The sequence below is a fragment of the Rhinolophus hipposideros genome (assembly GCF_964194185.1).
Source record: "Rhinolophus hipposideros genome assembly, chromosome: 8".
Lineage (NCBI taxonomy): Eukaryota > Metazoa > Chordata > Mammalia > Chiroptera > Rhinolophidae > Rhinolophus > Rhinolophus hipposideros.
Window position 1 is genome coordinate 50,247,240 of NC_138054.1, and position 12,876 is coordinate 50,260,115.

Sequence of the window (12,876 nt, forward strand, 5' to 3'; positions counted from 1 at the left end):
GAAGTCTGACTGATCTGAATTCTGATTTCAGCTTTGCCACTTACTTGGTTGTATGTGATAATCACTTAACTTTTCTGGGCCTCAATTCATCTGCAAAACTGGGAAATATTTGATTGTTATCTGTTTGAATGATTACTCTAAGGGAGCAAATAAAACATTGCAAAAATATTTAACATAGTGGCTAGCAAATATTAATAATTCAGTTTTTGCTCATCTATCTCTTTTGTGGCCTGTAGTGATGCTTAGTGTTTCTAAGATACGTATTCACTATCATGTATACTATTGCTTTCACAGAAATCTTCTCTACGTATACCCTCAGAGTCTCAATTTTGCCAATCGTCAAGGTTCTGCCAGAAATATAACAGTGAAAGTCCAGTTTATGTACGGGGAGGATTCGAGCAATGCCATGCCGGTAAGAAATGTTCTTCACTTTCTCTATTCTTCAGGTATGTCCAAATAGACATTTTTTGTGCTATCACTTGGTTGGCAGCTCTACACTGGAAATTAATGTGATCTTGTAAACCACATTTCTAACTACATCACTTCCTGTACTGATAGTAATAAGTTTACTTGAAGTCTTATTTATTGAGGATTTGGTATATGCTAGGCACTCCCAGAGATACAAAGATGAATAAGACTTGTAATCTGGAGGATATAAGACAAATACATAAAATTCTAAAATAGTGACTTTCAAAAAAGGGTCAGATCAGAATTAACTAGGGTGCTCTAACAAAGCATAGGTACTTTTTTTCTACCTTGGCACCTGTGATTCTGATTCTCCTCTTTTAGAATGAAAGGCCAAGTAAGGGAGGTGAAATGTAGTGGGTTATGGTATAGTTTGAAAATTCTCCCCACATGATTCTAATATGTATGGTTCTTCCATCTTTGAGAAACTCTGACAATAGTTCTCAACCTTACCTGTATTTTACACTTAACATGGGCAGCTTTTAAATATACCAGTGCCCAGACTGAGTGTCATTCCAATTCAATTGTAATCTCTAGGAGTGGGAACCAGAAAGGTATCAGTAGTTTTAAATCTCAAGGGATTACATTTTGTAGCCAATATTGAGAACCAAGGTATGTGCTAATTATTAGAAGATGGTATAGGGAAACAAATGCATAGGCAGTGGTAGGAGAGAGACTGCCTTAAAGACAGTTAAGATGTTAATAGCAATAGGTCTAGATGGTGGGGGAAGGAAAGCAATTGAAGTTGGAGAATATCCTTCAACAGAGGTGCAGTGCTGAGTTGCCAGTGAGCCAGAGCAATGGAAGATAAGTCAGAAATAGTAGATTGAGGCCAGACGGGAGATTCATGACATCCCAAATTGTGATTTAGGATTTGTGGGATACTAATAAATGCAAGTTCCATGAGAGTAGATTTTTGGCCCAACTTGAAGTTAGTAACACATGGAATAGGAGCACAACTGTCACTGTAGATGTTCAACCTCTGACAACCCTCATGGCATGAAAATGAGCGAAGAATAGGTGCATCGTTAAGTTTTATTTTATCCTTCTTTGTCATTCATTTGAGTTAAGTTCTGCTTTTCTACATACTAGGAAAGTTGTATATTTTCTACTGTTGCCTCAGTTTCACCAGCATATATAGATTTTGACAGTAGCAAGCACAAATTATTCATCTTTGTATTCTTCTATGGCAGCTATTTCAGATTCTTGCAAAAAATAAATGTTGAATAAATATTTGTTGAATAAATGTAGAATTTATTTTTGAGGCTTGAATTAGCATGTCATACACTTTAGTAGTTCACCATTTCTGCTGAAGGAATGAATGTACTATCATAGTTGATGAAAAGATACTGGATTGTGAAAATAGATGCTTTGTTATCTTATACATGAATTGCAATATGAATTTGAGCTTATGACAGATGTGGTGTATGTAAAACAATCTGTTTTACTGGTTGCCTAACAAGGCCTTCTTCCTTGTCGCAGTATATATATGGCACCAGCTGCACCCAACCGCACTGGCAGTCAGACTACTCCCTCCTTTGGTGCTACCGTATCATCTTCTCACTTCTTTGATGGGCCTTATCACTTTATGGTTATATGGTTATTTCTTCATCTTGTCCACTAGACTGTGAGCTCCTTGAGGGCAGGGACCATGTCTCATTACCTATATCTTGATGCCTATCGTAGCACTTGGCATATAATTGGTGCTCAGTCCATGTTGATGAATAATTAAAAATACATGTCAAATGGTCGAAAAAGGATCACTTTCCACTTATATCATTCATGTTATGAAAATAAATGAGTTACTTTGTGAAAAATGATAGCTTCTCAGAGGGAAAAAGAAATACTACATTCCTCTGTGTATTATTGGTCATGTGAAAAATATAATGCTTTTATGTTTATGTGAGTGGCTGGTTTGAAGTATATAAACATAGTAGACACATTTTGCTTGTTTATTTTTTTAAAAATAAGGACTATTCAAGTCCTAAGATAGTTGTTTGATCATATAATGTTTGTATGATAAAATAATAAGTGTCATAATTCTGGCACTGGAACCTTTTATGAACACATAATAAGGTATTCTCAGCAAACTGATGAAATTAGAGTAATCTAGGAGAATCATAATTATTACACTTTTACATACCCTTAAGATAAAAGGACCTCTTGAGATGTTGCAAAAAGAGACAAAATACCTGTTAATATGTTGTGTGTTTTTTTTATTTTGGGATGGTGCCAATTAATCCCTTGGTATAAGAAATAAACTTTGAGTTGTTTTACCAGTTGTGTTAATGGAAGTGTGATGACATGTCCACATACCTATTCTTGCCTACGTAGAGATGGCTGGCCAAATGTAAGAGTTTAATCCATGGCTAGATAACATTGCAAGCCTAACTGTCTAACACAGGAATCATAACTATGACTTTGACATCATTACGTCATTAATCAGCTACCTTAATTAACCACAGCTTGCGGTTAGAATTCAAGAGGCAAATACACAAGACTGAATTATTTTACCTCTAACCCTTTTTACTGTGGTGGATTTTTTTTTTTAAACACATAGTGTAAGAATATAAAATGAAGCTCTTCATCCATTGTGGAATAGCTTGCAGGGAGTACTGGAAGCAAAGGATACATAGCTTGACCTAAAATCGGATTTTAAAATATTATTTATAAATAACATCTATTTCACTTTCAGAATGACTACTGTTTCTGGGGAGAACCCACTAATTTGTATAGTAGATATATGCCACCATTCTAGGACCATATTTCTTATATAAATTTCCAAAGTATGTGCCACATCCAGGTTTTAAAATGAATTCTTCAATTTCTTTTTTAAAAAAGGAAAGAAATGTATCTTACTGCCCAATAGATATAAATATAGTGGATAGAAACTTTTTGAATGTTTGAATGTCAGATGGGTCTATAGTTGAAAAAAATTTAGAATTAAGCAATTGAACTTATTAATGATTGTTAGTAGGCACATTGTTCTTCATTGGGCTGATTTTGCCCGTTGTTCTCAAATAGTTATTAAATCAGCAAATTCTTACATAGATATGAAACATCCAGCATTTATTACAACAAAGTTTCAACATGCTGTTATTTGTTACAGGTAATCTTTGGTAAATCTAGCTGTTCAGAATTTTCAAAGGAAGCCTATACAGCCGTAGTATATCATAACAGGTACTGAATTCAAATATTTCTTTCAAAGTTACTCACTTCTCAGTGGCATTGTTAGCACTCACTTTAGTGTGTTTACTGAATGCTTTGCTGCACTGAATGTGCAAATTCAAGACATCAGTTATAATTTTCAACCTGTAGATGTGCATTTTCCATAGACATCTCAAATTATGAGACCTTATACACAAAACATCCTTTCTATCAAATTCTCTGATCCTTTCATTTTTATTATATTGTAATTGGTTACCATTGTGGCTTCTGTTCCTTTAGTTAGCTTTCCCTATTATATCCCCCTAACACTTTGCAGTTTTGCTTAACTCTTTACTAAGCTTGAATCCCTTAGTCAGTTAAATTGGTGGTATTCTTAATATCTAGTAATCCTTTGACTTAGTCCCTTTCGATTTTACTTCTTTGGGAAATGATTAACTTTGGATAACCTTTAATTTCTGCTTTTGTTCTTTCTTTTTTAAATGAATACTGTTGGAGAAAAAAATATCACAAAATTGTACCAATATGATGGGACTATACTAATTGGTTTTATTTTATTTTGTCTTCTTTTGGCTCCACCATTCTTTGGTAATCTTTTTGTCATCACTTTTTTACCCTTTCTCTCATTTGGCAGTAGCTATTTTAAGCGTTTCTCTCCGCTTCCCCTAGCACCTACTTCTTTTCTGTTGGTTTAGTTTTGCTGTCCCAGTTTATTAAGTTGATTGAGACCATCCAACTTGAGATCCATCAATTTCTCTACTCTTCACCTCAAATTATCTTTGTACTGATCTGCCTTTCCTTCTGTTTCAAAGGTAGTAATGGCTCTGCTCAATGTGAATCTTCATCTCTGCTCTCAGTCTTATCCAGCTCCTTCCAGAATATAACTCTGTCAGTTATCCCTTCTCTTGCATCATCGGATTTCTGTTTCATTGGCTTCATCTGTTATTGTGAAAAAGAAACTTAAGTTTCCTATTCTTAAAAGCAAAACAAAAGTATTTCTGCAGTGCTGTTGTGTAGCATGGTTTTTCCTTGCCATCCGTAGAACTTTCTTCTTTCTTACCTTTATTTATGGCCCTCTCTCAATTTCCTTCTCTCTCTTTGAATACCTTTTTTCTTCTGTAGTAATTATTCTAATCTTTCTTTTTCTTTTAAGTATAGACATTTCATACAAAACACTAAGGTTTTGCCCTTAACCCACTTTTTGTATAATATTCTCTTCCTAAATAATCTTATATGTATTTCTCACAATTACATTCAATGAAAATGCTACTACTTTTACTTTTATGTGAATTGCTCACAACTCTCATTTTCAGTCATTACCTTATTTCTGAGGTATAGACGTGTATTTTCAGTGGCCTGTTGGGCATATTCATTTGGGTTCCCTGCTGCCTTCTCAATTTCCATGTGTTTATTCCTGGCTTCTTCTGGACCCTATTTCTGTCTGACTGTTTATTTTAATTAATGTAACATTTTTCCAGTTACTCTGACTCAAAATTTAAGACATTCTTGCCTTCCTTCTTTTTTCCTCTAATAGCCGATCATCTTTTACATCTTGATGATTTTCTTTTTGCCTCATTACCAAGCATATTCTGTGCTGTTCTGTTTCTGGGCCTTTCTTGGATATTTTCTTCTATTATAATCCCTCTACTTATTTAACTTTTACTCATTCTTTAAGGCCCATAATACATATATCCTCCTAAATACAACTCCCTGATCTAAATTTTCAAGTAATCTGTTCAACTGTTCTTTAAGCACTTAACCTTCTATGCCCTATTCCAGAGGTTGGCAGACTTTTTCCACAAGGGGCCGGATAGTATATATTTTAGGTCTTGTGGGCCATATGAGCTCTGTTGCAGCTACTCAGCCCTGCTGTTATAGTGTAAAAGCAGCTATAGTCAATAAAGTTGCCAATGAATCAGCATGGCTGTCTTCCAATACAGTTTTATTTATTGGCACTGAAATTAGAATCTTATTTGATATTTCAAGTGAAATATTATTCTTTTGATTTTTTCCAGTCATTTAAAATATAAAAACCGTTCTTAATTTGTAGGCTGTACAAAACCAGGCAGTAGACTGGATTTGGCCTGTGGACCATAGTTTGCCAATCCCTGCTTTATAGCATAGCTATTGTTATATGTGTGGTTTATTTATATTTCTACTAAATTAAATATTTTTGAGAGTAATTATTTTTTATGTTCATCTTTAAAACTACCACAAAAGTAATATAATGCTTAGCGTAAAGGTGGGCAATTCACCTCTTGATGAGTAACTGGTAGATGTTTAATTTTCCATAACAGTCTTCACATAATATGATTTGAGGCAAAAAATGAACTAAAACAATACCAGGAAAGATACTGATAAAGTTCTAAGTTTCTCGGTTTGTGCCTAAGTCTTTATTTTTGTTGTTCTCAGCATTAGTAGAATTTAAACGACAGTATTTTGTAACATTGCTAGTAAATTCAACTTTCTCATAATTCAGTGGTGACTAGTGAGATTAGTAATAAGATGTATGGCATCTTTATTCACTAAAGTTACCAAATTCTCAGATAGCTAGCATGAGTATCTTTCTTGTGCATATTAAAAGCCTCATTCCATTTACTATTTTTTGTGACCAAACCTATAACCGTTAGCGTTTTTGAAGCTTATTTGAGATGGAAGAAAATTTGACCAATTAGCATCAGGGAGAAAACCTTCACTTGAAAAGTTTTTGGAGCTGTATGGTTTGGATGCATTTTTGTTGAATGACTCTGAGAGATACTAATTTCCTATGGAAGGTTGGGATGCTAAGGTTGTATCCCTTTTAAATCTGTGGCATAAATAGCAGCCAGGCTTTCCTATAAAAATATTCCTGGGGACCACTCTCAATGAATATTGAGATGCAAATGCCATTGGTTTTATCTAATATGATATTTGTTGTATTCTTATAGTGGCTGGAAGTACTTCTAAACTGTGGGATAAATGTAATTTGTGGATGTTCCCTGATATCTTTCTTTTCTTTGACCTGTTAGTCAATAAACTAATTTATATTTTGGTAACACTATTTATTTCTTTAGTAATGGGATAATTGATGTAAGGCATTTCATAGAGCGCCCAACTTGATACTAAGTTGTTTAAAGATACCTTTTTTTCACAAAAGGATAATGCAAGTTACTTTTAATTTGAAGCTGTACTCCTATAATAGTAAAACATTTTTCCATGGTATGGTTTTAAAATATACACTTATAAAAATTCATATTATTTTTTCTATGTAATGTGTGTTAGAATTGGTTTATAAATATAGAAAGCCTTGTTTTAGTCTCCTCTTTTATACAGTTTCCAAACTAATGAAGACTTCAGCATCAAGGTGGTGATTATTAATGAATACCCAAACAGTAGGATTACTCAGCCCATTAATACAAATGGGACGAGAAATTTCAGAAACAGTGGTAGCTCCCTCGTCTGGAAGTAGGAGTTAGTTACTTAGAGTTTGGGAATAAAGAAAATATTTGGACTGGAAGAAAAATTAAGCATGAATCCTGAAATTAATTTAAAAATTACTCAAATATACAAGTGCAATAATTATTTATTTTTAACAGTTTATTGACTATTGATCGGTTTTGTTTTTGTTTTGTTTTTCGTATGAAGGTCTCCTGATTTTCATGAAGAAATCAAGGTTAAACTCCCTGCTACTTTAACTGACCATCATCACTTGCTTTTTACTTTTTATCATGTTAGTTGTCAACAAAAGCAAAATACTCCTCTTGAAACTCCTGTTGGATATACAGTAAGTATATTTTTGTTAAATATTTAGCTCTTTGATCTTAAAAAAAATTACAATATTTAATATATAGTTGATACATATATATTTTTAAATCTGATTCCACAGATTGATTAGCAAGAGTCAAGAAAATGCTCATTGATGTAACTAACTTGTGTAAAGACTTAGGTGTTATTCCTGATTATTGTGTGTTTACCCACTGCTACAGTATAAATATAATAGTTTTAAAGTTCTTCAGAAAAAAATTGTTTAAATGTAAAATGATTAAAAGAGACCCTTGGCAATGAAATACATACTTTTTTTTTTAATTGGGGACTATTGGGGAACAGTGTGTTTTTCCAGGGCCCATCAGCTTCTAGTCAAGTCGCTGTCCCTCAGTCTAGCTGTGGAGGGCACCCATGTGGGAATCAAACCGGTGACCTTGGTGTTATGAGCGCTGTGCTCTAACCACTGGGACAACCGGCCACGCACCCGCAACTCAACAGCAAGTTCAAGCTGCTGTTTTCTTTTTTTTTTTTTTAATTTTTGTTGGGGAATATTGAGGAACAGAGTGTTTCTCCAGGGCCCATCAGCTCTAAGTTGATGTCCTTCAATCTAGTTATGGAGGGCACACCTCACTGTCCATGTGAATTGAAATGCCAACTCTGTTGTTCAGAGCTCCTACTCTAACCAACAGCCATCCGTCCGCCCCCATACATTTTTGTTTTAACTAATGGCAACTAAAACCCTTAAATTTTTGAAAGTCAGGATTCAATTGCAAAGGTATACCTAAGGTGAAGGACATCATAATGCAGAAAAATCATGTCTCAACCCAAAAATCAACATTTGATTTGTTTTTTTTGTCTCTTGTAGTTTGTGACATGAATTTTGCTAAATGTAAGAAAATAAATTTACGTTCATACTTTTAAATTTTGTTTTCAACATTCATGTCTAATCAAATCTTTCCCTATTGGGGGGGTGACCGGATGGCTCAGTTGGTTAGAGCGCGAGCTCTCAACAACAAGGTTGCCGGTTCAATTCCCACATGGGATGGTGGGCTGTGCCCCCTGCCGCTAAAGATTGAAAACAGACTGGACTTGGAGCTGAGCTGCGCCCTCCACAACTAGATTGAAGGACAATGCCTTGGAGCTGATGGGCCCTGGAGAAACACACTGTTCCCAATATTCCTCAATAAAAAATGTAAAAAAAAAAAAATCTTTCCCTATTTACATTGGTGTACTTTGTTTAAAATTGATATACTTTGTGGCTACCAACTTTCTACTCTCAACATTCCCTTGGCTAATAAGGACCTCCTAGAGATTTATATATTGCATAGTTACTAATAATGTTTTGGGATCATCCTAAATAAAATATTGTCGGGGAAACTTTAGAGGAATTATAAGTCATATAATTAGGTAATTAAATATTGGTGTTTAAATTTAAAGCTTGGTGTTTGGGGATGAGACAAATGTGGCTCATATCAAGTTCTTAAAACAGATTTTCTAAGTAATTACTTTTGTAACAAACATATTTAAATGAATATTGTTTCCTTTTTATTTAAAAGTGGATACCAATGCTTCAGAATGGGCGATTAAAGACTGGGCAGTTTTGCCTACCGGTCTCACTGGAAAAACCACCACAGGCTTATTCTGTACTCTCTCCTGAGGTCAGTATCTCTCACGTCCATATTCTCCAGATTGAATGAAGTGGGTTTTTCATTACAAAGGTGTTTTTCTCAAACAAGACCTTGGTATTCTGTCTGTAAGAATGTAGATAATGATGTAATAATAATATTTTCTCCTATAAAATTACCCTACAGAATACTTATAAGCTTTTATGGTATTTTTTAAAATATAAGTATATTCATTTTTAAATCAAAATAACACGTGAAATATAAACTCAAAGGAAAGATCAATTTGGAGAATTTTTATGTTGTAACATGATAAGCTTCTTTAAATAAATGAATATCTCTTTCAGTAGACAGCATTTCACTAACAGGGTGGAGGGAGGAGAACAGATATAAATTAATTGTTTAGAATCTTTGGGAATTGATTGTATATGTGAAAATAATGTAGTTATAAACATGCAATACAAGAGACTAGCAGCTTTGGTGATGACATGTAACTTGAAAGAAACAAACAAAAGTGCTGGAAAAATCTCAATCGAGAATTAGTAGCCACTGTTCAAAAACCAAAGTGTTTTTTGAGAGAACTATTACATGATTTTATTATTAATGTCCCTTAATGCTTTGACCATAACTGTTTGTAAACATTAACCCGAAATATGTAATGCGAATGTTGTCCTGGTGGCATTTATTTTCAGAACTCGAAAAGTATTCATAAATAAATTTGTATTTTTTTTTTTTAAGGCAATATAACGCTGCTGCTCTGACTTTCTCACCATTCTCTGTCACCCACTCTGCCCTAGCCACATAGCACATACCTTTGCTGGTCCCCACACATGAAATGCACATTTCCACCTTAGGTCCTTTGTACTTATGTGAACTACACATAACATAAAATTTATTATCTTAACAAGTGTACAGTTCTGTGGCATTAAGTGTATTTGCATTGTTTTGACAACTAGCTTCTAAAAATAACTTTTTAGTTGATATATATATATATATATATATATATATATATATATATATGCCTAAAGAATACATTTTTTTACTTTATTTTACAAATTTAACAAAAAGTTAGTTATTATGCTGTATATAATCCTTTGGGAGTTGCTTTTTGCATTCAGGTTCATACCAAAATTGAGTGTTTCTTAGAGCTTCTTTCAAACATTTTTCTGCCTCTAGGCCTTTGAATTTTCCTGATTTTCACATGGCTGGATTCTTTTCATTATCTCAATTGTACCTCTTTAGAGATGCCTTGCCCTACTTCATGAATTTTCAACTCTTCCTTTCTCCACACTGATGATATATTCTATCCTTTTTAATCCAATTTTATTTGCTTAATACTTACCATTATTTGAAATTATCTTTTTTTTTCCTTGTTTTTCTCTATCCCCGCTAAACAGTTGGTAAGCTCCCTGAGAGCAGACCTTATGTTTACCATGAAACCCCAGTATCTAGAAAACTATGTAGAGACTTCAGTAAATATTTGTTGTATGGATTAAACAGAAAAAATAATCACAGAATTATTGGTATTAGCTAAAAATGAAACATGGAAATTACCTGGATATTGACCAATAATTTAATGTTTAATTAAATTTTTGTACATCCATACAATGGTACAGTAGCTAAGAGGAGTTATATAGATTTAAATATCCCAATAGGATATTTATGATAAAAACAAACAATACATTGGCAATCAAATTCAGTATGTAGGTATATATTAGTAATTGTGTAGGAAATAGTTTGGGTGAACACACAATCTGATTTGTAGATGATGTAATACAGAATTGTACACCTGAAATCTATGTAACTTTACTAACAGTTGTCACCCCAATAAACTTTAATTTAAAAAAAACATGAAAAAAAAAGCAAATAGTTTGGAAAATATACAGCAAAAATAGCAAAGTTAATGCTTGAAGGGTGTGGGATTGTGAAAGTTTTTGTTGTTGCTTTTTAAACCTCATAGTTTTGGAAGGCAGCATAGAATAATTTCGAGGGTTTCACTCTTGGCTCCACCACTTACAGTTGTGTAACCTTGGGTAAGTTTCTTAATGTCTCTGCTATGGACTGAATTATGCTCCCCTTCCCCCCCCCAATTCATATGTTGAAACCCTAACCCCCAGGTGTGATAGGTAGTATTTGGAGATTTGATCTCTGGGAGGTAATTAGGTTTAGATGAGGTTATGAGGGTGAGGCCTCATGATGGAATTAGTTATAAAAGAGACACCAGAGAGCTTGTTCTCTGTCATGAGGACACAGTGAGACAGCGGCCATCTGCAAGCTAGGAAGAGGATCTCACCAGTCGCTAACCATGTTGGTACCTTGATCTTGGACTTCCAGTTGCCAGACTGTGAGAAAATAAATTTCTGTTGTTTAAGCCACCTAGCATGTAGTATTTTATAATAGCATCCGGAGCTGACTAAGATATTCTCTCTGTGCCTGAATTTTCTCATCTGTAATTGAGGAGAATAACTGATGCTTATAATAAAGGGTTATGTTGATGATTGAATGACATAATAATATGCAAAGCATTTAGAATGGTGCCAGGCACATAAAAAGTGTTCAAGTAGCGTTTGTTACTATTATGTCATTTCTATTACCATACTGCTTGTTATAACATTTTAAGACAGCAGTTCTTATTTTAATAAGCATCAAAATTACCTGGACGGTTTGTTGTAACACCAATTATTGAACGTTACCCCTAGAGTTTCCGATGCAGTAGATCTGGGCTCGGGCTTGGTTTTCTACATTTCTAACAAGTGCCCAGATGATGTTTATGTTGCTCAGATCAAACCTTGAGAACCATTATTTTTAAAGAAGTATGTGTTGTGTATACTGTTAGTTTTATAACTGGAAACAGTGTTTTTAGATTGAAACAACTACTACTGTTTCTTTCTTTGAGTACCATGTTTCCACAAAAATAAGACTGGGTCTTACATTTTTGCTCCAAAAGACGCATTAGGGCTTATGTTCAGGGGATATCATCCTGAAAAATCATGCTAGGGCTTATTTTCGGGGAAACATGGTAGTTTTAATTCACCAGCTTTAAAAAAAAATGTTTCCAAACCTGTTATTTGCCTCAATAGAGATATTGCATTTCTTACTATTTATGTTGAATTTTGTAACAGGAAACTGACTTTATTTGGTTTTCTTTTATACCCATAAAAATATGAAACAGTAGAGAAGAAATACCTCTTTTAATTTTTTAACTTTTAATTTTTTTGCCAAGACTTTGTATTTATTGTCATTTTACGGATATTCATAATTGCTTGTTAAAGTTATTTTTTACGATGGCTGCTTTGAAGTCCTGTCACATCTGCCCAACATCTGTGTCATCTTAGTATTGGTATCTGTTAGCTTTTTCTCATTTAAGTTGAGGTTTTCCTGGTTCTTGGTATGATGCGTGATTCTTTATTATATCCTGAACGTTTTGGGTATCATGGCTTTAGATCTTATTTAAGTCTTGTGTTTTAGCAGTGGGGCGTGCGGCTATTGCCAGGTGGAGGTAAAGGCCCACATTCCTCACTCTGCATTTGGTTGGGATGGGGGCTTGTTATTGGGTGGAGGTGGGATTTCAGGATCCCTGATAGGCCTCTGCTGACACCTCCTTGGCTGTGGGGGGAAGAGGGCACCTGTTACTGCTTTTCTCTTGGCCTCTACTGACAGCACATTGGTGGGGTACTTCTTATCACTGGGCTAGGATCAGTTCCCATCTCTGTCTTCTCTGATACCACCCAATGTTTGTGGGGATGGGTGGGGATCAGGCACTTCATGACAGCCAGCTAAGGATGGAAACCCAGGCTTTCCACTCAGCCTCTGGAGGTGGGGAGGGGCTGCAGTTCCTTTCTTTGTGTTTGGCTAGAGTAGGGCAATTACTGGCTTTGAC

The 12,876-nt window shown here is 34.5% G+C and overlaps 1 protein-coding gene across 10 annotated transcripts in view; it reads left to right on the forward strand.

The window, feature by feature from the left end:
* Window positions 1-12,876, forward strand: part of DOCK7 (dedicator of cytokinesis 7) — a 185,012-nt gene that overhangs the window by 93,225 nt on the left and 78,911 nt on the right. For 9 of the 10 annotated variants that reach the window (XR_013993811.1, XM_081056499.1, XM_081056491.1 and 6 more), the window contains exons 15-18: window positions 295-412; window positions 3,575-3,645; window positions 7,255-7,393; window positions 8,931-9,032. Coding sequence is in view for 9 of the 10 variants with exons in the window: in XM_081056499.1 (XP_080912625.1) it covers window positions 295-412; window positions 3,575-3,645; window positions 7,255-7,393; window positions 8,931-9,032 (430 nt within the window). In the remaining variant the exon portion in view is untranslated. Of the gene's footprint in view, window positions 1-294; window positions 413-3,574; window positions 3,646-7,254; window positions 7,394-8,930; window positions 9,033-12,876 lie in introns of those variants that run through there. The other variant, XM_081056492.1, reaches the window with a different exon arrangement.